Source organism: Blastomyces gilchristii (genome assembly GCF_000003855.2).
Source record: "Blastomyces gilchristii SLH14081 genomic scaffold supercont1.18, whole genome shotgun sequence".
Taxonomy (NCBI): domain Eukaryota; kingdom Fungi; phylum Ascomycota; class Eurotiomycetes; order Onygenales; family Ajellomycetaceae; genus Blastomyces; species Blastomyces gilchristii.
In genome coordinates, this window is record NW_003101665.1 from 1262059 (window position 1) to 1288333 (window position 26275).

General features: G+C 47.4%; 9 protein-coding genes across 9 annotated transcripts; 5 read left to right on the top strand and 4 right to left on the bottom strand.

Annotated features, from left to right (window-relative positions):
- The first annotated feature begins 75 nt into the window (after window positions 1-75).
- BDBG_07366 (uncharacterized protein) lies at window positions 76-4375 on the top strand. The gene has a single exon (XM_002622368.2). It carries the CDS (start codon window positions 429-431, stop codon window positions 3216-3218), a length of 2790 nt encoding a protein of 929 aa, XP_002622414.1. The 5' UTR covers window positions 76-428; the 3' UTR covers window positions 3219-4375.
- On the bottom strand, window positions 3397-6099 carry BDBG_07367 (uncharacterized protein). Its single transcript, XM_031723061.1, has one exon. It carries the CDS (start codon window positions 5693-5695, stop codon window positions 5012-5014), a length of 684 nt encoding a protein of 227 aa, XP_031580140.1. The 5' UTR covers window positions 5696-6099; the 3' UTR covers window positions 3397-5011.
- Window positions 6100-6366: 267 nt separating this feature from the next.
- Window positions 6367-8107, top strand: BDBG_07368 (actin binding protein). Its single transcript, XM_002622370.2, has one exon. It carries the CDS (start codon window positions 6477-6479, stop codon window positions 7611-7613), a length of 1137 nt encoding a protein of 378 aa, XP_002622416.1. The 5' UTR covers window positions 6367-6476; the 3' UTR covers window positions 7614-8107.
- A 1120-nt stretch (window positions 8108-9227) lies between these two features.
- Window positions 9228-11250, top strand: BDBG_07369 (MFS sugar transporter; the record flags this gene model as incomplete). Its single annotated transcript, XM_031723062.1, has 10 exons — window positions 9228-9309; window positions 9401-9541; window positions 9617-9727; window positions 9784-9855; window positions 9941-9996; window positions 10077-10326; window positions 10449-10545; window positions 10636-10648; window positions 10857-10997; window positions 11188-11250. 10 exons carry the CDS (start codon window positions 9228-9230, stop codon window positions 11248-11250), a joined length of 1026 nt encoding a protein of 341 aa, XP_031580141.1.
- Window positions 10276-15995, bottom strand: BDBG_07370 (transcriptional regulatory protein GAL4). The gene is made up of 8 exons (XM_031723063.1): window positions 15519-15995; window positions 14600-14722; window positions 14213-14242; window positions 13983-14077; window positions 13596-13918; window positions 12828-13528; window positions 12225-12766; window positions 10276-12157 (listed from the first exon to the last, which is right to left on the bottom strand). Exons 2-8 carry the CDS (start codon window positions 14720-14722, stop codon window positions 11359-11361), a joined length of 2613 nt encoding a protein of 870 aa, XP_031580142.1. The 5' UTR covers window positions 15519-15995; the 3' UTR covers window positions 10276-11358.
- Window positions 15996-16152: 157 nt separating this feature from the next.
- BDBG_07371 (IZH family channel protein) lies at window positions 16153-19320 on the bottom strand. The gene is made up of 2 exons (XM_002622373.2): window positions 18537-19320; window positions 16153-18444 (listed from the first exon to the last, which is right to left on the bottom strand). Exons 1-2 carry the CDS (start codon window positions 18720-18722, stop codon window positions 17128-17130), a joined length of 1503 nt encoding a protein of 500 aa, XP_002622419.1. The 5' UTR covers window positions 18723-19320; the 3' UTR covers window positions 16153-17127.
- Window positions 19321-19358: 38 nt separating this feature from the next.
- On the bottom strand, window positions 19359-20891 carry BDBG_07372 (uncharacterized protein). Its single transcript, XM_002622374.2, has one exon. The coding sequence runs from the start codon at window positions 20835-20837 to the stop codon at window positions 19761-19763; it is 1077 nt and encodes a 358-aa protein (XP_002622420.1). The 5' UTR covers window positions 20838-20891; the 3' UTR covers window positions 19359-19760.
- Window positions 20892-21033: 142 nt separating this feature from the next.
- Window positions 21034-22420, top strand: BDBG_07373 (uncharacterized protein). The gene is made up of 3 exons (XM_002622375.2): window positions 21034-21473; window positions 21597-21840; window positions 21965-22420. Exons 1-3 carry the CDS (start codon window positions 21124-21126, stop codon window positions 22004-22006), a joined length of 636 nt encoding a protein of 211 aa, XP_002622421.1. The 5' UTR covers window positions 21034-21123; the 3' UTR covers window positions 22007-22420.
- Window positions 22421-22462: 42 nt separating this feature from the next.
- On the top strand, window positions 22463-26195 carry BDBG_07374 (phosphatidylinositol glycan, class S). Its single transcript, XM_002622376.2, has 2 exons — window positions 22463-22851; window positions 22943-26195. The coding sequence occupies exons 1-2, from the start codon at window positions 22585-22587 to the stop codon at window positions 24470-24472; spliced, it is 1797 nt and encodes a 598-aa protein (XP_002622422.1). The 5' UTR covers window positions 22463-22584; the 3' UTR covers window positions 24473-26195.
- Window positions 26196-26275: the final 80 nt, after the last annotated feature.

Consider the following 26275-nt stretch of genomic DNA (forward strand, 5'->3'; position numbering starts at 1 on the left):
CCAAAGTCAATGTCACGTGATTCTGACGTGGCATGGCGAGATTCCGCATAATGCAATCTCGACGACACAATTAATGACGCTTTACATCAATGGTGTGGAGGGAACAGCGGGAAGTCCCTTTTACGTCGCACTGAGAACACTACAGCTATTACATTCCGTTAAAGGAAACGGTCTCGGGCGAAACCTCTCTTTGCTGCCAAACACGGGTTATTGAGTGCTCAGCTTCAGTTCACCCCGGTTACAGACCTGTTAAATGTTTGCACATTTTTTGATCGCGTCTTGCAGCCCATATCCCCATATTTCCGTATCCCCAATTTGAGTCTCTTCCTTTGGCAGCTTATGATGGTTCTGTCCGTGTTCTGCTGCACACCACCACACAACCACCAGGCTTCCGTTCAGCCTCCCCTCACTTCTACCGTCACGTCACCATGGCTTCTGCCAGCGAACTTCCTCCAAACCAGTCACTACTAGATGATCCCCAAGAGCTAGACTCTACACCGCCGTCTATACTCGCCGACCGCGTTGCTGCTGACGGGACCAAGGAGATTGAATTGGCGGAGCGACCCTTATCTACTTTTGAACGAGTCTTTTCCACACACACCCCCATATTCGAATCCTTCCTCCTCCAGGCCCCGACAGATACCATCTTCCAACTCTACCATACGTCACGTTTTCTTAGAAGTCTTCTCAGGTCCTACCCAACAGCATGGCAATACCTCTCTTTCCGGCTACTCTTTCAGTCTGGCACCCAGGTGCGGCCAGCATCAGGTGGAACGGACGGTGCGTCAACACAGCGACAACCATACGCTCTTGATCAGTTGCTCCTCCAGGTAATCCTACCATTCAGCCCGACTTTAAGGAGCTTAGATTTGGATAATACACTGGTGAATGGGCAAAATCTCACTTCCACCGTGCTGAATATGCGGAGGGATACTCTTGAACACCTTTCTGTGCGGGGTTGTAAGAACGTGTCCTTGAAATACCATATTATTCCGTACCTCACCATGTTCAAGCTTCAATATGATGCAGAAATCAATCAGAGAGGTAGAAGTCCCTCCCCAGTGAAGCGGCTTGCGCTTAAGAGCCTATACGCATACCGATGCCGCCACCATAGACGACGCCCTTATTTATCATCGTCTCTACTCCGCCGGGATTCAGACTCAGAGCCAACGCATGATTTCGTCATGCTGTGCCATAAATTGGGGATTTGGACGGATACTGCGTGGTGCACTACCCCTGCGGCACGCTGTTTTAGGAGAAGGGGTTACGTCTCGTCAAGGTCACCGCAAGGGACGAGGGAGGTATGGGTCGTGTTTGACAGGCTGTGGAGATCAAAGAACTGGATTGGATCAATAAATGAGAGGGATAAACCCCCGAAACGCGATGGACGGCTATGGGAGCACGACGAAACAGGCTGCTTCGGGGAAGCGTTGGGTACGGCTGATGGCCCTGAACATGGTGAAGGGAAAACCGTTCCTACCCATTTACGGAAAAGCCATAGGCGGTTTATAGAGAATATTACTTGTGATGAGTGCGACGAGGAGATTCTGGAGAGATGCGAACAATGTAGCGTTTTAATGCACTGCGTTGGCTGTCGCAAGACTCTATGTGCTAGCTGCGCATTCGATCGCCACTATCCTCGAAGAAAACCGGGGGAAGGTGCTGTCGTTGAACACTCATGGTGGGCACCTGGAACGGCAGTGTCCCCGTGTTTTATGCAGGAAGACCAGGACCCAAATGCAGCGAATACCAACAATCAGGGTCCTCCTGCTCTCGCCTACCCTAACCTGAAATTTCATTGGTGCTGTACTGAGCCTGCATTTAGTGGAGGCGGTGGGATCAGCCTTGGGGTAGCTAACCGAGAAGTCGACCGGCTCCGAGCAACACCTCTCCCACGTGGTCAGGGGTGGGAAGATCCTGAACTCTCCACCAATGAGTGGCTCAAGACTTTCCCTAAGGATGCATATGGAAATCCACCCGACCATGATCGTCCGGAAGGCCATGCGGAAATGATACGCTGGTTGCTTGGGCCGCCAGACTACCAGGCTTCTATATGCCCTCGAAATCTCTGCCAGCAATGTTTTGATAGGCCACAGTGGAAGGTACACTGTAAGAGCTGTACCAAGCCACTGTGCATGGAACATGATCTACGAGGCTTACGCCTTCGAATATGTGGTTACCGGGATCTTGTTATGGAGAAGACAAATCTTGCAAGCACCCAATCGCCTACTGCTGACAAAATATCGGAGACTCGAAGTACACCCCCAGCAACGGATTCAGACCCATCTCGCACAATCAGAGGCCGACCTGCTGCAGAATATCCTGCTTCATCTCCCCGCTTCAACCTAGCTCTGATAAATGTGCTCTCCACTCAATTATCGCACGGCTCTTCCTCGAGTAGTGAACCTGGCCCTTCCAGCACTCTTTCCGACAATCAAGCCGCCGTCCATCATAGTTCTACGGTCCAAACACCCGCCTCCATCTCACAAAGCCATAGCCGCTCCTCATCCCCCGCCTCCGTTTACTTTGAAGCATCCCCTGAAGTCCGCAAAAAGTGGCTTGGTTGCCAATCGATCTTTTGCCCGCAGTACCGTGCAGTTGGTGACCAGCGCCAACGCTGCTCTAGCGTGCTACGGGAATGCACGTCGTGCTCAATACACGTATGTCAAGACTGTATACATCAAAACCCACCCTGCACATGTTCCTACTGTCACCTTAACTATCTATGCCCCAACTGCTATCGCGCCAAAGAGCTTGACGGCACTTGCCGCCGGATCGAGGAGGAGCGATTGCAGCGCGAGGAAAAGCAGAAACGCGACTTAGAAATGATCGAGATAGCCATGGAGCGCAACCTGGCTAATGAGGTCGCGTCGTTTGCGGGGCAATTCTTTATGGGACTGACGCGCAACCTCAATGAGAGTGAGAATCAGAATCAAGATGCTGGCAACGGTGGCGGTGTTGGCAGTAGTGGTCATGGTGATGATTTTATGACCGCGCCTGAACCGGCACCCCAGACTTCTGCCTCTGCGCCGCCTGGCAGTAACAGTAACCATACCGACAACAATGACAATAACAGTTATAATCAAGCCCAGAACCCGATCTCGACACAGCCATCGAGCCATCTCCATATAACCCAAGCTGGTCCGATTCCAATTGCGAATGACGATTATGATGATAACGGCAGCGGATCAGAGCAGACCGAGGTTTTGGTCGAATGAAATTGAAGAACTGACATAGACTTGTGTCAACCCTTCTGTATTTCCTGTTTCTCTACAACCTTCCTCATTACTTCATCTTTTCATGATATTGTTTTCTATCTCAACTTATTACGTTTAGCATAGCGATGCTTATATGCCATTTCTTCTATTCTTTCTTTTGTATTTTCTTTCCACACTTCTTCCCTGTCTTTTCTTCACGATGAAGCCGCCTTGATCTAGGCCACATTATATTTCTTCTTATTCTTTCTAATATTTTCTCTCTAACGTCAGTTGCGTGATGGACGAAATGGTTATCTTTTACACGTTGATATAAGTGGCGGCTGACATTCCATCTGATTCAATTTCCCTTTGTTATTTTGTCTGGCTCAGGTTTTGCTTTCATAATATACTTACTTGTCTGGCGTAAGAGCCCCCCGCCCCTTCCTCTTTTTTTCTTTCACCCTCAACCCTTTTCATTTCCTCTTCCCCTTCGCCCTCTCTTTCTCTGCCCAGCGTGTAAACTTGCCTTTTCCAATCTTATCTCTCTTCTCCCTTCCAGTACCCAGTATACCTGATGATGACGAACAAGACGAAAAACAATAACAAACGCAAATGTATTCATCTTTGAGTTTTTAAGACATGAAGAGCAAAAATGAAGAAGATGCATGTGCATTGTCACCGTGAAATTTGGGTTTTTTTTTTTTCTTTTTCCCTTAATGAATCTTACATGTTTTAATGTTTTATTTTCAAATCATATCCCCGGAATCCTTAACACGTGGTCGGTGGCTCTCTCTCCTATATGCCTGACTATAGATGTGGTTGGAAGAAAAGCTGCTGCAAGCAAAATGAGAAGGAAAGGCGTTACTAGATATCTTTCTTCTCTTTTCTTCGCTTCTTTGGCTTTTAAAAAGTAACTTGTTGAGAGTCCAGTTTGTCTTTCCAATAGTTATATTCCTTATTCAATGTAATTATTTGGCAATTAAATACATAATTACTACATGAACGTCAGTCACATTCGCTATTAAGATGTCCAATCACGTATTAGGACCATCACTGGCCCTTTGATCCCTACCGCTATCCGGCCCTGGACGCGGCCGCTGCCCACAAAGTCTTGCTGGCAATATGGAAATAGATTTATACAAAACAAAACCAAAAATGACATTTTCGTCAAACCAGAAAACGCCAATAGAAATCTAAACGACTTTAGTAAAATACTACTGCCGGGGGAATAAAAACCAATGGGACAAAAAATAGTTCGACGGTCACGGGGGGTGTAAGGATTGTTGTGATGTGTGGAAATATGCGTTTAATGAAAATATTGTTGTGAATGAATATGTATTCGCATTCGTTTTCGGCGTGATAATATAGTCTTATTATATATATGCAAAATGGAAACAGAGCGTGCTTTGTGCGCGTGTGAAGTTTCTAGTATTGATCGACATTCTATTCAGCTGAATTGTAGAGTTGATGTGGAGGAGCGCGATGTATATCGTAGAGTCTCGGGCAGAGGTTGATGGGTTGCGGCTTCGTGGCACCTGTGCACATCAGGGCCTTTGGTCACGCTTATATACGCTCGGTAATCTACCAAGCTTGGAACTGGGTAGTATGCCCGGATGTATGTTGTGTTTTGTATGCGTGTCGTTCTCTATATTGGCACCGTGTAAAATGAGTGTACCATTTCAGGTTGTAGTCATGACCGGAGGTAGTGGATTCCTGGTTCGAATATACATGGTCTAAAGTCAAGACGGAAAATTACTGTGATGTTCCTTCCAGAGTATTAACATATCTGATTGATATGGGCATACGCTTGGAATTTATTCCCTCGGGTGAGTAGGAGCTAGGGGGGGTAATCGACCGTTTCCTTGGGATCCCTCCAAAGAGCGTCTATTTGCCCCGCCATTGGTTTCTGGTGGTTCATGACCAGGATGCGATCTGTACACCGCAGCAGGAGGTACTAGAGGAAGTTGAGCAACGGGTGATTCACGCTCGATGCTTTCGAGACTTGCGTAGGTGAAGCCCGTCCTATGAGTTGATATAGATATCGACATCGAACGACGTGACGGTGCTATTGACGAGTTGGATGAATATGGAGGCGGAGGAGTTTCTGTCGTCGCAGTGGATGTGTTGCCAAAGCTACTCGGTACGGATACCTCGGATGAAGCATCAGAGGAGCGATCATCTAGCTGAGGTGAAGCAAGGTCCCGTTCAAACTCATATCTATTCTTCTGCTCGCATGGGAAATCAGACTGTTCGTTTAAATTCGACTGGCGACGCTCAAAGGCAATTGTCTTTTCATGAATGCTGACTGGGCGTGGTGTATATCTTGGTAGAGGAGCCGTGGAGAGATATGGTTCATCTATACCCGGTGCATCGGTATCCCCACTGACCCCACCACATCGTCTGAAGCCTGCTTGAGGGTCATGAGGCTGCTGATGGAGAACAGGTGCGGATGGAAGTCGTCTGGGGCTGGGAAAGCAGCAGCACAAGCTTCCGAGCATCTTCACCCCGCTATTTATATAGTCAATTAATATAAATAGGGTGCGTTTTGAAGGCGTTTATTGTTGAAAAACCGAAAGATAAAATGAAAATATATGAACGGTAATAATAGGAGAGGACAGATGGAAAACGAGAGGGGCGCTCCGTTGACTGGGCGAATTGGCTCCAGTCTGATCTAAAATGTGGGTAACCCCAGATCTATTTTACGCTGCTACGATGGACATTGTGATAAGGATAAGGGACAAGAAGAAAGGGCAGCCCTCCATCAACACAAGAAGAAGACAGCAACAAACGTAAATATCGAAATCGCAAAATTTCCACGACACGGCGCTGATGGAAGCAAAAACGGCAAGATTGAGGAGAATTGATTGTTGATGCCTTCAGGACTTGTTTCGATGAAGTTGGCTTTTTTCCCTTTCTGGATGGTTTGGTTCGCTTCGGCTCAGCCTCACACGAGGCTTATTTTACAACACCGTACGCACCTCGGAGCCAATTAACTGCCAGATACAATCATTTCATTGGATAAAATGTAAAGTAAACCTTAGCGTAATTACATTTCAAGGCACAAAATGCGGGGATGAACCTTTATCCGACCCACTACAGTCACATGACAACATAGCTTATTTTAGCCTCATGCCTGGAGAAACCATAATCCGTGTAATTTTTTGGATGCGGAAATTCAGAATGTTGAGAAAACTCACTCGAACGGTCATTTCCCCGCACCATTACTTCAACCTACTCTCCTTTCGCGTTCATTGCAATATCTGGAGAAATTCTTAAACTATGGCTCCGTTAGAACTCCAGGGAAATGACGATTATGAAGCCATCGCGCGAGCGGTTCAACCAGTTCCCCGCCATCGATCTCACGACCCCACAAACAACCAGAAGCGGACAGATCCTTTCCAGTTCGGTTCGCGCTATCTCGAAGAAGGCGACGATGTTTTCGAATTCAACGCTTGGGATCACGTTGAAACTGACGCTGACTATCGAGAATACGCAGAGCTTCAATACTTAAGGCAGAAAGAGTCACCGGTCCCAGAGGACGCTCGTGACAAATACAATGCGAACCCTTCCAAATTCTGGAATCTATTTTACAAGCACAATACGAGCAATTTCTTCAAGAATCGCAAGTGGCTCCAGCAAGAATTCCCGATCTTAGTGGAGGTTACTCAACCCGACGCGGGTCCTCAGGTTATTCTGGAAGTTGGCGCAGGAGCAGGCAATTCCGCGTTTCCAATTCTTGCGAATAATAAGAATGAGCAACTAAGGCTGCATGCGTGCGATTATTCTAAGAAAGCAGTGGAGGTTATGCGCAAGAGTGAGCAGTATGATGAAAAGTATATGCAAGCGGATGTATGGGACGTTTCGGCTGAGGGCGAGGATTCTTTACCCCCTGGCCTAGGTCCGGATTCTGTTGATGTGGTCGTGATGATTTTTATCTTCTCCGCCCTCTCACCCAGCGAGTGGGGCCGCGCGTTGAAGAACATTCACCGGGTTCTAAAGCCCGGTGGCCATGTGCTTTTCAGGGACTATGGGAAGGGGGATCTCGCACAAGTGCGCTTTAAAAGCGGTCGGTGGATGGGTGAAAACTTTTATGTGAGAGGGGATGGAACGCGAGTATACTTCTTTGAGAAAGAAGAACTGGAGCACATCTGGGGTCGATGGAGCCCCCAAAATGGAATTCCGGAAACTAGCGAGAGCAAGGTTGCAGGTTCTGCAGACACAGCTCCGGAGTCACCAGATGATGCCGGATTTGAAATATTGGCGCTTGGAGTTGACCAACGACTGATTGTTAATCGACAACGGAAATTGAAAATGTATAGGTGTTGGATGCAGGGCCGTTTTCAGAAAAAGAAGGTCGAATCGCAGCAGTCCAGCACGCGCAACCCTGATAGCCAGAAAGTTGAGCTTCCAAACTGAATGGTCACTATGCTGTTTTGCATTATACACCATCGTTTCGATAGACGGTTTAACTAGAATCACTGCCTTACGGCACTTGGAGTTACGGCGCTGTGCTCAGTTACGAAAATGCAATTTATGCGCTACTCGAAGTTAACAATCCAGGCCATGATCACCTAGACATCTTCGACGCCGTTTAATTAACCATTTGTTCTTCCATCGATTTATTCTCACCACTCAGGCGTCTCATATAACAAGCGATCGCAGCACCCTACAATCTCATCCAGCTAAGAACCAAATCAGGACCAGGCAAACCGGGCAAACGCGAGTACCTACTGTCTACCTCAATACATCATATTCCATTCGGCTCTTTTTCAGCCAGCTTGCAAGAAGATAATGAAACACTATGAACTACGACTTTCTATGAGGTTTTGAAAAGTAGGATTATCTACTCCAATATAGAAGCATACATAGAGTATAGATATACTTTGAATACAATCTAATATCTAACAGAATTATCTTTCTTTCCGCAGATAGGGGCAAGAACATCTTCGGGGTCATGTTTTCTCATCTTGATGTCCAAGCGACCTCTCCCATCATTGACTTTTGGCAATGCTTTGTTCTTTCCCCAACGAGCCACCAATCAATATCCTCAAATTGCGAAACCCCTATTCACGGAGGTAAATTTTGCTCACTTAATTCAGTCAAAATTTTCGTCCGGCTTGCCACAAGAATAAGAGCGACAAGCAGAGTTACTTTTTGGTCACTCGCGCCCTCTCATGAACACGGATGTCCCCAGAGCCTGTTAATTATGGTTTTTTTACAAGAGGATGAAATTATGGGGCTCACCACCATGCAGGATGCCGATAAAGGCACTAAACACCCGCCATAGCCTTGGTGCTGCTCACATTTTTAGCAAGTGCTTAATGCAACCATTTGGGGAATATTAGCGCTGAAATTTCAGAAAAAACCCCCCACTGGTTGGCAATCCCCTTCAATTAGTTCAGACAAGGAGCGAGAACCCGGATTTTTATGAGCTTAGCTTTTCCTTTCTTCGAGAAAAACGACATCTTCCCAAAGGCCCGGAGGATAAGAGTCCGAGAGGATGCCGGAGTTCAGGAAGCCGATCGACGACGGACATTGGCTAATGACTTGCAGCTGTGTGACAGGAAGCCAGATACTGCGCAGAGTGAGAATTCTGGAGAGAGGTTTGTGGTATTTGGAGGGAGGGAAGTCCATGTGTGGAGCTTCCTAGCTGCTACTTTCATTTGGGTTTAATATTCTATAGATATCTTATACTTTATTTCATCACTGTCTACTTTTCTGCCCTTGAACTGACTTGAGGTTGACCGCTTTGCTCTGGAGGACCCCTCTGGTGTTCGTCAATACAACTCTTAATGGCACAGCAAGCTATCAACCATAAGGATACCTCCCCTCGGGGGGAAGCTCCCGTGTCTGAATCCGGGGGCTTCCATGTGATTTTCAAGAACCCATACGTGTTTGGAGTCGCGCTGGTTTATGAAAAATAGTCCTCAATTCACCGCTGATGCCCATGTCTAATTAAATGTATAGTTCTCCTCCCTCGGTGGTCTACTATCTGGCTACGACCAGGGCGTTGTCTCGGGAGTACTCACGATGGAGTTCTTTGGAGCTTTATTCCCAAGAATTTATATGGATAGTAGTTTCAAAGGATGGTTTGTGTCGACACTGCTGTTGGGTAGGTGAAAGGCTGAATCACTCAATATCTTCTTTGGCAAGCCAGGCGCGATATGAACGGAGAAGATCGTTATTCTAATATCAATGTACAGCTGCCTGGCTCGGTTCCTTAGCGAATGGCCCCTTTGCGGACTATATTGGCAGGAGATTGTCCATAATCGTCGCTGTTATTGTATTTTTGGTGGGTTCCATCATCCAAGCCGGAGCAGTCAATCTGGAAATGCTCTATATTGGTATGTACAGAGCTGAACTTTCGTCATCAGATTTTGAATGTGAGTGTCTTACTGATATTGCTTTCTTATGCTCAGGGCGGGCAGTCGCCGGGTTCTCAGTTGGGCAATTGACCATGGTTGTTCCACTGTATATCAGTGAGGTTTCGTTGCCTGCAATCAGGGGTGGACTTGTAGTCCTCCAGCAATGTAAGATACTTTTCCGATCAATTTATCCCAACCCTTTCTAACATCACTTACTACAGTGTCTATTACCATTGGTATTCTTCTTAGCTATTGGATTGATTACGGCTCAAATTACATTGGCGGGACGCGATGTGCTCCCAACCTCCCATACTCAGGCGGAACCTCCTATTTCCCCTATTCAGACCAAAGAAAACTCACAAAGGAGAACCTAAATAGCCATGATCTACTACTCCCCTACAATCTTTGGCCAGCTGGATCTTGAGGGGAACAGGGTAAGGAGCTCAAGATACAAAGAGATACTTTGCCCATCAAACACCGTTTCGTTTCTAACCGGACTCCCCACTACGTCTAGACCTCCCTCCTTGCCACAGGCGTCTACGGAATCGCCAACTGTCTCAGCACCCTCCCGGCTCTCTTCTGGATTGACAAAGTTAGCCTCAGAGTTCTCCTCATGTACGGTGCCACAGGAACAGACATTTCGCTTGTTATCGTAGGAGCGATCATCTGCAGACACGGACCGAGCCTCGTTGAGCATGCCGCTGCTGGCTGGGCCGGCATCGCGTTCATATATATCTACGATGTCAACTTTTCTTATTCTTTCGGTACGTTATTAAGCTTTCTACCTGCCTATTTGTTAACAAAGTCGTGGGGAGATACATGTGTTCAATCCAGCTGTCTCGCGTGGAGAAGAAACGAGGTGTGCTGATGTCAACACAAATTCCAGCCCCAATCGGCTGGGTCCTCCCCTCCGAAATCTTCAACCTCTCCATCCGTTCAAAGGCTATCTCGATAACTACCTCCACAACATGTATGTGTAATTTGTAGGTTAAAATACAGAAAGAAAACCAAGGGGACGATGATTTACAATGGATTCTCTCAACTAACAACAAACCCCTTAACCTCAACTCTAGTATAATCGGCCTGGTTCACCCCTGACATGCTCGAAACCATCACCTGGGGCACATATATATTCTTTGCCGCCTTCTGCTTGCTCGCGCTGGCATTCACGTTCTTCTTCATCCCTGAGACGAGAGGAAAAATTATGTTGACTTCCGCCTTCCCCGCAACAAAGCGTATGTGGTTTGGTGTGATCTTCAAAACTAACGAACTCACGCTCGAAAAAAATAAATAGACCCTAGAAGACATGGACCTTGTTTTCGGGGACACGGCGGCGCATGAGGAGCAGCAGCGTATTGTGCAGATTGAGGCGGCACTGCGCGGGACACCGCTCCCGGGCGCGGCGGCGTTGAAAGAGAGTCTGTTTAATGAGGAGGTGAGGGTGGAGAATGTTTGAGCTTGAGGAAATGTTTAAAGAAGGGAGACCCAAAGAAGGGAGACACTCAAGGTTCAATTCTTTAGTACATGTGCCATTGGGCGATTGTGAATATAAATCACATGGAAGAATGTATGTAAGTATGTACTGACTGTACTGTACTGTTACATGTACAGATTTTGAAATATAGAAAAATACCCTCCTCTGCAAGGGTGATGATATTATCGATGGAATTTTACAAGAGGGTAGATGATATTCGATGATTTCCTACTCAACTCCCGTCGTAACCCTCACAAGGAAAAATGACAGGGAAAAAAAAAAAAAAAAAAAAAAAAAGGAGGCGAAGAGAGAAATTTGTTATTCAAAAATACCTCTTCCCTTCCAAAGCCCCTTCTGTACCAAAGCCTGTCCAATCGAAGAACTCCATCCCAGCAGGAGCTACAGGAGGGCCAACCCCTTCCTCTGCTGCCGCAGTGCTCTCTATGGATATATTATTCCCGCTGGTAGTACCACCTATATGGTCAAGCTCAGCGGGAGGGCCACCAGCAGCAGCAGCACCACCACCACCACCACCACCACCACCAACCCGAACCCCTCCTGGAACCACAGAAAGGTTGCCAAAATTCTCATGACTCCCAGCCGCGCCCGTGAAAAACGAATACGCATCGCCGAACATCATTTCTTGATTCTGCACGCTCATCTCCTGCGAAATTATACCGGCCATATCAGCCTCCCATGCATGATGCATTCCACCATCATCATTATTCTCATCATCTCGCCGAACAACATTATTATTATTGCCTGAGGGTCCCGCTGCTGTCTTCGCAAAACTCGTAGCTACTGGAGGCAGGGGGGTAGTATTGCCGGTATCAATATACTGATGGGGATTGTCATCGCTGGTACTGTCGAAGGTTGTCCCTGATGCTGATCCGGCGGGAAGGCGTGGTGATGAAGGAGAGGGAAATGCGACCGGCCCACAAAGTCTATTTATGACTTCCAGACAGCGTGCGGCGAGGCGGTTATTTTTGCCCAGGGAGCTATGCGGGCTGAGAAGGCAGCGGATGGTGTGGATATCAGAGAGCCAGGAAGGGGCGGAGGGGGAGGTTGGGGTTGTTATTAGGAAGAGAACGGGGATTAAGGCGGCTTGGAAGAGGAAATATCTATGGAATGTTTAGGAATACCCAAATATGGGCGGGGTAGGTAAAGGGTATGCTGGTTAGTACTTACAGCATATACCATCCAGCTATTCTCGTATATGGATTCAACACCATGTAGCATGATATCGACTCGATCGTTGCCCGTGCAGCCCGTAGGCAACGCATTCTGCACTCCTCGTCTGCCGGTGGTGCTTGGTTGGGGTCAGTGGAAGAGGAAAATTGCGGCTGGCGCATCTGCTTCCATCTTTGCGTGGCCCACGTAAGTAGAATAGGACGGTATAAGATTATCTGGAAGTTCCAGCGGCGCCAGGAGAGGCGCTTTTTGGCAAACTCGAACCAACACGGGAGCTGCAAATTTGAGCTTCCATTAGAGCGGCTGTAATCGTCGTAGTGGCTATCATCACGTTCGAAGAATGGTGGTAAGGAGCAGAGAAAGTCATCAATGGGTATCTGTAGTTTTAAGGTTTCTTCTGCTGAGAGGTTGCGGTTGGATAGGAGGCAATGGTAGAGTTCGTTGGTTGTTAGATGGAATTTTGCCTGGGCGATTAGGCTTGAGTAGAGAGTCGGCTGGTCGCACTCCACTGGGTCTGATGTAGTTGTTGCGGTCAAGGCCTGGGAGATGCGTCAATTATAGGACTGTTTCTAGAAGTAGTTGGGAATATATCAGACTTACCGTTTCGGGAATATTCTTCACCTGCTTCGCATCCATGATGCACGCATCAGGTAGGAGAATCGGCCGTCCAAATGTGATGGAGGCACCACTATCAAAGATAAAAGTACCCCACCAGACCCTTCGCCTCATTTCCCGCTGCAGCAAACTAATATTCCACTGTGGAAACTCCTTATGGAGACCCAAACTCAGCGCCATCCGTATTGCAAGTCCCAGGTAATTCCAGCCGGTATTGGGTTTGTTGCGCTTTTGCGTATAATTGCTAAGAAGCAGGAACGCTTGTACGCATGCTAAATTCCCCACCTCAAAGACCGAAACATCTTGCAAATATCGGTTGGCTTCGTTATAAAACGTTTCGTGGATATCGACGTTATCATCTCCAAGGGTCCAGGCGCCAAGAGCAAGAACGGTGTTAAGAAGGATCGGCCATGCATGGCCCCGTGGTCTAGGGATTTGTTCGTTGAACTGAGCTCGGAACGTTTCCTCGTGGAGGAATGGGTAGCTCGTGTGGTAGTTGGCAAAATATGCATCTATAACTGTCTGAGCCACGACTTGTGAAGGTGCTATCCCCGGATGCGTCGACTGCCACATCATGGACTGAGACTCAGGTGCAGCCTTGCCAGCTGCTGCTGATTGACTTGGGGAATTCACATCCCAGCCACCCATAAAGAGTGCTCGAAGCGGCGCAACGCTTGAAGGACCGCCTACAGCATAGGATTAGTTTGAAAGGCCCATAGATGGTACCAGGAACGTGGGATGGGTAGTAACGACCAAGATATCCCGCGCCTTCAGGCCGGATTGAAAGAGCTGCCATGCCATCAGATAGCTCGCTAAGAGTAAGTTCTTTTTCAGCCCAGTCAAATCCATCTGCAAGCTGGGGGAGTGCCTCTGACGCAGCTTCCGGAGCTGCTGCAGCGTCTTTCGGGATAACCACAGAGACAGGTTTTTGGGGGGGTTCAGATTCCAGTGGGCATTGATCATCAGATGGCTGAGGAGAAGAGGACCCTAGGAACTCTTCGATGTCAACATTGGGTAACAATGTTGAGATTACTGCCTCCAGCTTTCGTATGCGCTCTTCAGCATTTGTAAGGTTCCTTGAAGCAATTTTTGTTATTAACCCCAGGTCATAAACTTCTAATGGTGACACAAAGAACCTACTGTCGCGTCAAAGGTGTTCGAACCACCTTAGGACTGTATACACACTCCTTCTTCAACTGCTTACACAGCGAACATGTTGGTCGTTCTTTCGAGCACTATCCAGAAATCGCAAGCCGATAATTCATTAACATGTCCGTTATAACATGGTCTCAGAGAGCAGACTAGTCTGTTCCCAGGACATGTACAGAGAAATGTGACACGGAATGCACCGTGCATGTACAGGTACATACCTTCGATTTCCGAAGCCTACACTCATCGCACTATTTCTCCCAAAGAGCAAAGAAGCGCACCAATCAGTATAGAACTTCATCAAATGCGATACAACAGATAAAAAAAAGGAAAAAGTTTCTACATGTTCTGGGGGAATGCGTAGATGGCTAGAACATCTCGAAGTCGAGTCCAAGCATTCGTGCAGCATAAAGTGCCACCTCCATACATGCATAAACTGCGCTTTTCTTGTTCAAGTACCCTTACGTATCTCAAGTGCATGATTGTATAGGTCTCCTTATCGGAGGGGAGCGGAGGGGAGGGGAGGGGTCGGAAGGTAGGTACAGAACCTGACCTGAGCTGACTGGTGGGAGAATAGAAGATAAGAATAATAATAGAGTCAAACATACCGCAATGCTCTGCAAGCCTTGACCTGAACCCGAGCTCTGGCCTTGGCCCTGGCCCTGGTTCTGTGCGAGGTTCTGTGAGTCCGTCTGCCCGTCGGTGCTCATTGTTGGCAATCCTTCATCCATCTGCAAAGGGCACAAAAAGAGAAGAAGAGAAGAGAAGTTAGACATCCGTTGATCCATTGTTCAGCGGTTTTCCTTTCTTTCTTTGATCATCACGTAGGGTGTGTCCATAACAGCAGAAGAAAAAAAAAAAAAAAAAAAAAACAAAGGACAAGAGTTCAAGTGCATCCACAATCCAACAATCTCCCTTCAACCCACAACACACGCCCTTCGTTCATTGCTCTTTTTCTCCCCCCCCCCCCCCTCAATAGCCCTCCAACCCCGAAGCAGTTGGCAGAAAACAGATGCCATGAAGCAGTAGCACAAAGGACATATATCCAGCCTTAAAACATCTCTTTTTCCTCAGACTCCGAATTTCCTCACCCCATCCCCTCCCCACATGCGCTGGCCTTTGACCTATCTGCAGATCAGATGGGTACACCAGGTCTATAGCAGAAGCCGTTATGCCATACACATAAAGGGATATGTATATGTATGGTATGTATGGCGGCGCATGCGGGTATAGTAGATCTCTCCACTTGTGTACGCACATGTGCACATGTACAGTACATACATACATGTACAACCCGAGCCCATAAACAAAAAAACCATTGCAACGGAATGAAGTTGCGGGGTTGGAACAGGTACAAAACGAACAGCGTTGAGGCAATGCCATGAAGAAAGAATATAAGGAGAGAGGGGAAAAGAAAGGAAGTGGGGGGCGGGGGGTGGATTATTCAAAAAGGCAAGATAAAACAGCATTAAAAACAAAAGGAGTGGTAAAAAAAAAATTAGAAAAAAAAATTAAAAAGTAACATACCTCACCCACCACCTACAAAAATATATATCGAACAAAAAAATAATAAAATAAAATAAAAAAGAATCCCTAACCAGCCCAACAACACCATGCGAGATCACAGGACGCTGTGCCCCCTAGCATAATTCTCTGGAGCTACCTAGGTTAACGACTCCGTACTCAGGAAGGAACGACGACGAGCAGTTAGAGGTCGGTGTGTGGGATTGATTGATTGATTGATGGAGGGGGTAGCGTAGCCTAGTGTGCAGATCTAGAGAATATACGCAGTTACAGCGACCCCCCCCTCTCAGCTGTTGTGGATTGATCGAAGAGAGTAGTTAAAGGGACGGAAGTTTGGTTTTTGGTGTGAAGGGGCACAGCACAGTACAGCACAGCACAGTACAGCATATGGTGGTGGATTGATAAGGATAAAAAGGACCCGCAGGTGTTGGTTGATTTTGATTGTCCTCTGCGCAGTAACGTAACGTAAATGGCGAAAAAAAAATAAAAATTGAAAGGGTTTGGTTTGGTTTGGTTTTGGGCCAATCACTGGCGCCCAATTCCTGGAGCCGCAGTGGTGTCACGTGGACTCCGCTGGCTCGGAAAGTATTCCAAGGTTCAGATCAGGCACTTGTTCAGTTTCTGTGATCCAATATTATGTTATTTTAATAGATTTTTATTTTTATTTTTTTCTATATACACGAACATTTCGTAAATATATATACCAAAACCCCCCTCTGCTATTCTGCTATTTACAACAGACAACAGTGGAAGCAAAAGAAGAGCTAAACACACACACACACACACACAAACACATATATATATATATATACATACCTACCTCCCTAGGTAGGTACTCTAGGTACAGTCCGTAGCTGTCTTTCTTTAAACCCCCAGGCGGTTAAACCTAAACACGGGGGGAAGTACATGCACATCCACCCACATCATCTTTTTCTTTTCTATACCCTTTCTTCTATCCCTCGCAACGAAAGAACACAAGAAACGAACAAAAAAAATATGAAATAGCCCAACACCCCTCAGCCATGCCACGCACAGGATTAAATCATTATTATTAAAATGGCTATTCCCCCTCCCCTTCCCTTTTTTACCCCGCAAGGGGGTGTCTCATGTAACCGAGCAACGACAGGAGTCGACAAGTTCATCTGGTTCGAACGGAGCGTTTGTTGTATGATTATTCCTTTGTTTTCCTTTACTTTTTGTTCCCCTTTGTTCCCCATGCTATTTCATCTCCCCATTGGTGCAAACGCGTGTAGAAAAAAAAAGGAAACGATAGAGAAGTGGAAAGGCAGGGAGGTAAATGGGGGCAGCGTTGGGGTTGGTTTTGCGTTGTGGTCTATTTGTGAGCAACCCACCCCGGTTGACGTGCGCTACCACCCGGCTAGCTCGAAAGGATGCTCGGAACGTTGTTGCGTGAAGAGGTGCACATGTGTATCGTCCGGGTGCAGGTGTCTCCCTGGGAGAGGCTGGGGAATTGAGGATGTCAGCTGGCCCCCTTCGCGGGGTCTTCTAAGTTGGCTCAATGCAATTATTTCCGATCACCTGAACCGGCAAAGATAGATAGGCTGGATAGAGGAGCGCACGAGGAGCCAAGAAAAAAACCTAAACGTCTTATCTACATCGTTAGAGACGGACATTCACCCTCCGCGCGGACGAAAGCCCCCGTGAAAAGATCCTGCATGGCGGTATAGTGGAACAGGATTCCCCCAAGCACAGCGACGTGCCAGATATTATGGCTGCCGCCGATGTAGTCGAAGAAGCCAGGGAGCCAGCGCTCAGGGATCTGTAACGCATATATCATCGCTCCCAGCAGGTAGACGGCCAGGCTTTTTAGTAGAGGTGCGTAGAAGTATAGAGACCAGCCCAAGCTCCTTGTCAGGCTTAGTTGGGCCATGGGTGCGAAGCCTGTAGCTGCCAGGGTTACGTAGAAGGAAACGCGCGCCCATGCCATGTCCGCGCGGTTGAAAGTAGGGTGCCAGGGGAGAATGACGCCGGCGACGCCTAGGCTAGACGTCGTGACGATGTAGATCCATCGGGAGACTGGTTCGCAGTAGAAGGCAGTGTATTCCGTCGTGACGATTGAGGCGGCGACGAGCAGGGATATCCCGGTATAATCGACGCAGGCGAAGCGTTCCATGAGCGGCTGTGACGCGATGCTGTTCATTGTGTGCCATAGGGTACTGCAGACAAGGCACTTGCAGGCGGCAACGAAGAAGATGGCAGCGACTGTGATGTCGGTTTTGGTGCTGAGTGTGAAGTTCGGATTTGCGGGGTAGAAGTAGAATGCCACGGCCAGGACGACGAGTAGGCCAATGAAGTGCGACCAGATGTTGAAGAGTTCGTTGGAGAATGTAAAGACGGACGTTACACATTCGATCTTGGAAGTTGTGAAACGGTAACCCTGCAGAATGTATGGGTTGACCCTCCAAGGGTGCGGCAGGTCGGAGTACTGGATTAGCCGCCTTTCATTGGCTAGATGGATCGCACGTTCGATGTTCTTTTGCAGGGCTTCCCGTGCACGCTCGACGCTCTCATCCATGACTTCGCGGGCGTGCGTTAGGCCCGGTTCCACGGCGCGCCATCCATCGTCCAACGTTCCATATAGACCCCGATCGCGCACGGCCTGCGCACTGACCTCGAGCTCGCCGAGGAAATTCTCCATCAAACGCATGCTGGCCTGGGCTTTTTGTTCGAGAGTTTCCTTTGTTGCGAGAGCCTCTTTATAACGATCCTCCAGCGTTTCCACCAGGATTTTGGCTCGTCGCTTGCCGCTTCCCATCAGCTCCCCGGAGGCATGGGAGCAGGAATCCCGCACGGAAACCAGGGCGGCATATCCTCGTTTTAGCCTTGCGTCGATATGTGTTATGTGTGATTGCCGATATTCCTCCAGCCATTGTAACCGTCGCTCCATTTCTGTGAGGAATAATTCGACCTTAAAATAAAAGCAAACAAATTATACAACGTTAAATCTTGCCCGGTTTCCATTGAAACTTCCATTATCTGCAGGTAAAGGGAGCAACTCACTCGCAAGAATATAGCATCCGCATCATAGTCGCAGGATAGTCGTCTGTTGGTATGAAAAGAGTGCCTTCTCCGTCTGTTACGCAGTAAACTGGCACGTTCGTCCTGGGTAGCGAAACCGGAAGCATTGGAAGCTAGGTCAGGGTCTGCGTGGGACTCCATGGTCACGGAAGGGGCTGTACAAGCCATGGTCACCCTTGATTGACGGGGATGAAGCCCAAGAGGCGGGCAGGTTGGCGAAACTCGAGGTGTATATTGCGTTGAGAACTCCCTCTAGGTAGTGGGTTCTCTGGTATATCGAGGTTAACCTCGGCGAGTAAGAAGAAGACGAGGCCGAGACGAGTGGGAATTACGGTCTCATATTAAGTAAGGATAAGAATAAAAGTTTCCAACAATGAAGGATAGACGGATAGGAGAAATTAATAGAGGGAGAGAGTGCGCGTGGGATGCTGCGAGCTGAGGAAGCGGGAATAATAATAACGGGGCAATTGAAGGAGCGGAGAGGGGTTATATAGGGGCGAGCTGGGAGGAAAAAGAGAGAGAGAAAACGAAGCAAGGACCAAAGGAAACGAAGAAGAATGATAGAGGGATGAGGAATGAGGATCAGAGGTTGGGGGGGAGGAGTGGAGCGAGAAGACAGCAAGCAGTCTAGTCTGGGGCGCTAATCGCCTCCGCCGGCCGAGCAACTAGCGAAGCGCCCTGGGGCAGTTGTAACCGAATCCTTGTTTTATTTAGCTCTGTACTCCGTACTTGCGTACACGTTTCCAGCGTAAGCTGTGGCGGTCTACTCATCATGCTGCAGGTTGTTGCCAGAAGAAAGCTCGCGTGCGGTAATCGGCTCTCATTTTGCTATCTCCCCAATGTCTGACAACGCATCGACCTTTTGATACAAGCAATAATTAAGAACTGATAGGCTCTATGATAGAAAAGAAGCCATTTGATAGCTCAGGATGTGTCCACTGTGCATTCCCTGTAGCTCACAATTGCAATAGGTATGACACGTATGGGTGACAACAAGCGTAGAGATGGACAGCAACCGATAGACCACATGGGCATGGCATGGCGTCCACAAGGGAAGTCTGCATCTGGCTACGACGGCGCAAATAAAACGCAGGATGTTCGCCCGCTTCCTTTGGGGAAATACACCGGCAACAATTGAAACTGCTATTGATGAAAAATACAAAAGAAGCTCCAGATGACTGATTGCACATCCACCATAAGAATGGATTACTTAGTCTCTATCTCCCTGTCATTAATAAAACTTATGATCTTTGATAGTCCTTGCAAATCCCCTTCCACTGTTTCCATCAACTCTTCATTAACCCAGCCTGGTGTGTAAGATCCCCCAAAATCTATAATCCATAGGTTGTTATCCATATCAATGAGAACATTTCCTGGTTTAACATCTCCCCAGATAATTCCAGCTTTGTGAAACTCATTGACCATCTCTTTCAACTGATGAATCCATGTTTCTCGTAGATTTGGTGCTGCCTTTTGGATATTATCTTGAGAAGCCAATGTGCAGCGAAACTTGATATAGGTGATGAGGATATCACAAATTTCCATATTGCTCTTATTTCCAGATGAAACAAAAGCGTGAATTTTAGGTACTCGGATTTTGTCATTTAGCCCTGACTGATGTAGGTGGAGCAGTGTCTTGATTTCGCGTTCAGTATGTTGTAATAGCTCTCGATAAGCTGGTTTGAAAAATTGCTTCTTATTACCCACAAGCACTTTTGAAGGTCGTAGTGGTCTTTCATTTTTTGAATCCCAGGGTAATTTCACCTTCGAAGGATCAAGTAGAGGAATGCTAGCAGCCATAGCAGTATATGATGATGAAAGGCAGGTTCGGGGCATAAGGTCATCTGGTTTGGGTTTGTGTGAGGATTGGATTGCAGTTAATTTGCCATCATCAACTGTTATGGTCAAATGAATTGCTGGTGTCATGTAATATTCCTCTAAGGTTATTATCCGCGGCTCAGTTGGACAAGGTGCCAGGATATGGAAGTGTGCAAAACAAGCCTTTGCCATCCAGTAGCACATCTCCTCCATTGGGTCTGGTTGGCCAGGTATAAACTGGAAGTCATCATTATTCATACACAAAAGGTCCTTTATCAAATCCAAAAATTCATGTTTGATTGCTGGACACTGCTCCATGTTTTTGGCTAGGGCTAGAATATCAAAGCGTCTATTGTAGCACATCACAGTCATTTCAGTTCTATCTTTATCACCACACCAAAAGCTGACAATGTCGTATGGCGGGTCAAGATGCGGAGTGGTCTCGGAACTTTCATTAGGAGTCATCTTAGCAGGACAGGACGGGATGATTTTTGCGGATTTGAACAGGTTGGGTGAAAAAAAATTCTTATGGTGAAAGGGTGAGTGGTTAGACGGCTTTAAATTTAAGATGCATTTTGGCCCGAACACGTGATAATCGGCGCATCAATAGTCCGACCAATCAGTGGGCTAACATGGGAATTTATTTACACTGCTCCGCTCCCGTAGTTTAGGCGCCATTAAAAAAGCTTCAACATCCAACACTGAAAAAAACAACTAAGGTTCCCAGATATCAACCTGATTACTATTCACAATGACGGTCGACGATCTCGTCACTGATCCTTCTCTTTTACCCGTCCTCCGGACCAGCGCGGAAACTCTCTCACAATGCCAAACCCTGCTCTCCATGCTTGATCCCTCGACCCTAACCCCCTCTCCGTCACAGGACTTCATACTATCAATATCAAAACAACAAAAGCTAGTATTTTCACTCCTAGCGCAGCTTCGAGGGTTGAATCGCGATGCCATTCTTAGCGTTAGAGCCACCAAGCAAGCCACCGCTGAGGCGCGGCAGGAGATTGATAGGTTGCACCTCCACCTACAGAATCTATATTATGAGCAGAGGCATCTAAATGGGGAGATTGCGGCATGCGAATCTTATGAGTATGTGCTTCTCCATGTACATAGGATTTATCCTTCTTGTTTGGCCGCCTATAATTCTATACATATCTCCCTTCGAAGACTTTTTGGTGAGGTTCCTCGTTCTAACAAAACCTCGATGTACAGCCACAAATATCTCTCTCTTCCATTAATACCCATCGAGGAATTCCTAACTATCCATCCCGAGCTGGCAGAAGCCGATCCGAACCAACTCATGGTTGCGCGCATCAACCACGAGCATGCGGAGCGTGAGAAATTAGAGCAGGCCAGGCAAGAGCTTCTGAAGCGAAAACAAGCCTTGATTGCAGAAAACAAGAAGCGGAAGGACGATCTGGCCAATCTGGATCAAGATCTTGAGAGATTTATTGACGTGAGTTATTTCATTTGCTCCCCACCTGGATTCATTTTTCAATATCTTCTCGGATATAAAAATGGCCCGTCGCCAACTTTCATATCTATGACGAGATTAAGCTAATCACTTCTTCCATTGACAGGCTGCCAAACCGATTCAGAAAATTTTCGAAAAGGAATACTGAGTCTTTCGCTTACCTTATTTCGTCATCTACATGTAGCATTTTCGGCGTAGTTGGTTCGAATGGTCATAGTACTGTACTCTTCTTGACACAGGGTTACAGGCGTTGTTGGCATTCTCAAAATGATATGATACACACCTCTATAACTAGAAATCTACTAGTGAAAATCTCATTTATTAATGGTAAATCGTCTATTTGCCCGGCTCTGATGTATCGTTGTATATGATGATAGCGTCTTGATCTCCTCCTACCTATACTTAGAACGGAAAGATATTTCGCAGTCCGTTTCCATATTTGCTCCCATAAATAGGCTCACGGGTACCAGGATTATAATATCATACTTACCGTACTTATTATCGTAACTATTGAGAGTCATATTTAGTTCATAATTATCTTTTCTTGCGTTTTGTAGCAAGCTTGTCCACCTCTCCCTCGTCGACTTTGGCCCACCCACCCAATCACAGAGGACCAAGCATCAAGCCACCACTTCTTCTCCGCGACTCCGCAACTTCAACTTGTTCAACCCGCCAAATTTCTAGTCGCCCAGCTCCCGCTATATTCAAGCGGACCATGAGCTGACAATGCGGAATAAGAATGGAGGCAATATGGGAGCCTCCTCTGCTAACCCACAGACAAACGCTACAATCGATGACAAACCAGCCATGACGACCAGCGCGAAGCGTAGCCTCCCGCCAGAGAAGCCAGAGGCTATTCGGACCAGAACACTAGTGATATCTGCGTTTTGGGCTGTTATAATATTCCTGGGCCTTCCGATGTGGTGGAAGACAACGTCCATTTACAGAGCGAGACTTCCGTTGGACGAGATGAAGGATTGGGCAGATGGCAAGGTAGGCTTCAAAAAGCATACGTCTCCTCAATCACGGGTATATGGGGAGCTGGATATTTCAAAAGACAAATCTAATATTTCCTACGTAATAGGCATGTCGACCAGTCTTCCCCTTACAGATTCTCGTCCATGCTCCGTCAATGAATGCGCCTGATGCCGAACACCTTATTCGCACCACCCAACATGCCCTAGACGATTTGAACGATTTCTCCGCACACCACCTCAGGCTTCGGCTAGTAGAAACGTCTAAGAGCCTAGGAGAACAATCGGAGGCTATACAAATAGCAGAACCAGATGCTGAGGAGAAAGAGAATGCAGCCCTGAGTATTAGGTTGCTTCCGCGAGAGGAAGTGGCCACACCGAGTTCAGAACTACATGCGTACTCTGAAAGACTGGACATATTTTATCCAGCTAACCAAGCACCGCTTACTTCGACACTGAATTCACTCCTTGCTACATTTATCGCGGCAGAAGTGCAGAAACTGTTCAATGAGGAGAAAGCAACAATTGCATATATCCTATCAAAAAGCAACACCCTTAGTCCATCACCTCAACCCTCGATTCCAGGAGGTCACGCCCCTTCTGTGAATAACAGAGAGCAAGGAGTGGCAGCCATGAAGGCGGTAGCCCCCCAATTGGCGGAGTCAATTGTTCGTCGCACCACCCGTTCTTTTAAATATGCCGAAACCTATCATTTAAGCTTCTCGCTTTTCACACCGGGGCCGCTGCCATCTTCATGGGATATCGAACCAGCGCTGCAAGATTACCTGTTACCGCTTCTAAGAACGTATTTGCCCATTAGCAACTTCTCCATCGACACGCAGGTGCAGGTATACGCAAGCTTTGCCCCTAGCGCGACACAGCCAGAATTCGACGAATCACTGGACGCCTGGACGCTTAAGAAGGAAGAGCTAGGTTCATTCATCAACGCTGCGGAATGGCCTTTAAGCCCTAGCATCGGCAAAAGCCCTACAATAAATTTCATCCTCTACGTCCCTTCACCAAGCGAATCTCCCCTCATCATTAAAGAAAATCGCGCCACTAGCTGGCTCATCCCTCAATGGGGCGGAGTCTTCATCCTCAACCCACCCCTTGATCCGTCGATGATTCCTAGGGCAAACCCACCCCATCTCCCCAAAGACTCACTCCAAAACCCCCTATCTACCTTCTCCCATCAACTCCTTACACTCCTTGGTACCCCGTCCTCCCCCGCATCCCTCCCCCTCCGCCTCCAAGCCTTAGTACGCATCCATACAGCCTCCCTCCTCCTCTCCGCATCTTCAACCATGGGCTCGCTGGCCCGTCTTACACGCTCTCTTGCTTCAATCCCCATCCCACTCAGCGTAGCCAACTCCGTTTCGACCACTCTTTCGCATCTCTCGGCTACATGCGATCTCTTGCGTGAGGGCCGCTTCAAACAGGCGTTGGCGAGCGCACGCGTTGCGGAGAATGAGGCTGAGCGCAGCTTTTTTGAAAAGAGTATGGTTGGGCAAGCGTATTTCCCGGATGAACATAAAGTTGCGGTATACCTGCCACTGCTGGGACCGATTGGGGTACCCCTCGTCTTGGGCCTGATAAGAGAAGGGAAAAGAGTAATTCTGACGATGAGGGGGGTTAGGTAGATCTCTTCACTTTTTTTTTTTTTTTTTCTTTTTTAATACCTCTTCTCCTTTCTCCTTGTCTCTTTTTTTCAGCCCGAAGTCCATGTGTATTCTATTCATTTACTATTTTTTGATGTTTTACATCGGGGTCGTCACCCATCCTTGGTAGACAATCACCACAACTGGAATACTTCTTTTAAGATACCTACAAGGATAAAAATCGCAGGCCGAGATCCGATTTAACCCCTCTGTCCTTTTTTCCCCTTCTTTATCGCGCGAAACAAAAATCCAAAGATAGAATTTCCTTTCCTCGCCACCCCTACCACCAACCAACCAACCAGCCAACCAGCCAGCCAGCCAACCAGCCAGCCACAGCCACAGCAACCAACCCAACATCCCATCCACACCAACGTCTATTCTCAAACCTAACATCTCATATCCATAATTCATTTCAAACCAGAACTCCATCACGATAGCGGCAATTAGGCCTCGGCTATCCAATCCTTCCCGCCACCTATAACACATATGATCACATCTTGAATTCGCAGCAGCCACCACCACCACCCGCCTCAAATGGCTACGTTGGTAAAAGGTATACTTACTCTACTACACTCCTACGCCCTCTTGTTCGCTCACGTTCTCTCGGTCAGGTAACATCCGCGGGCCCGGCCCCTGGAAATTCCAGCGAGCCTCGGGAGGATTGTTGACTTGCCAAAGTTCATGTAGCACGGGCGATGGGTGGTGGTACGGTACCTGTGGGCCGAAACCGGGTGATTGACGCTTTTCACGCGGGAGCTTGATTCTCCCTTTAATGTGCTTGCTTGCCGGGGGGGGGGGGGGGGGGGGGGGGGTATGGAAAAAATGGGGTTTCTTTACAAGATATCACATAGACTCGGTTAAGTCAGATCCCCTTCTGGTCATGGAGGGTAAGGTCGGGAGGAATATGGTGATGTATGGGGAAATGTGAGGGGGAGCGAGGGGGATATAGATAGAAGTCACAAAGGGTATTTTATTGGGGGCCAGAGGTATCTTGGGCTTGGGACCAGGCCCGGAAAAGCGACTCTGTCTAACTACTAACAGACTGCTTCGGTTCAATTTTAGAGTGGGAGTTGAGTTCCGGACCACAGCCAACCATTTCGTTTGAACAAAGATATCCATCAAGAGTAAATTTGAGTAAATTTGAGTTTTCCGGTTCCTGGTGGGCTTATTCTAAATATTTGACAATGTTATGGAACCAGATATCCTACAATGTACCTATGGTGCTAACTGTGGATATGAGTGTGGATGTGGTTTCACGTTATTTAAAAGAATGCTAATAGGAATGTAAATCTTTTAGTTCGAACAAAGCGAGATAAACTCATGTGAGCTTCATACTACATAAGCTTGAGGGGAGAATATCCATGTTTCTGATTGTTTATGCCTGCTGTAGCAGCAAATCCGAGGGGAGTGCACAAGAGTCAAAAGCTACCCGTCGGCTCATATAGTAAGTAGCAGGCAGATAATCTCGCATGGCAGTTGCAGATAAATACATGTACAGTACATAGCACGGTTCGCATGTAGGTTGCATATCGTAGATGGGCGACGTGATAATTGAAGTCACCATGCACGGGGGCGCTTGGTTCATTGGTAATAGACAAAGAAAGGGAGACCAGGGAGGTCGGATACGGGGTGAAGATCAGTGGCCTCCTGCAGCCGATGGAGCAAAAACATGGGCTGAGAAGAAAAGAAAAATGTAAGTCTTGGGTAAGATATCAATGGATGAAAATGAGAAGGGGTTAATAGAGGTTTGGAAGCTTTGAAGGTTGGATATAAATAGAAACTCAC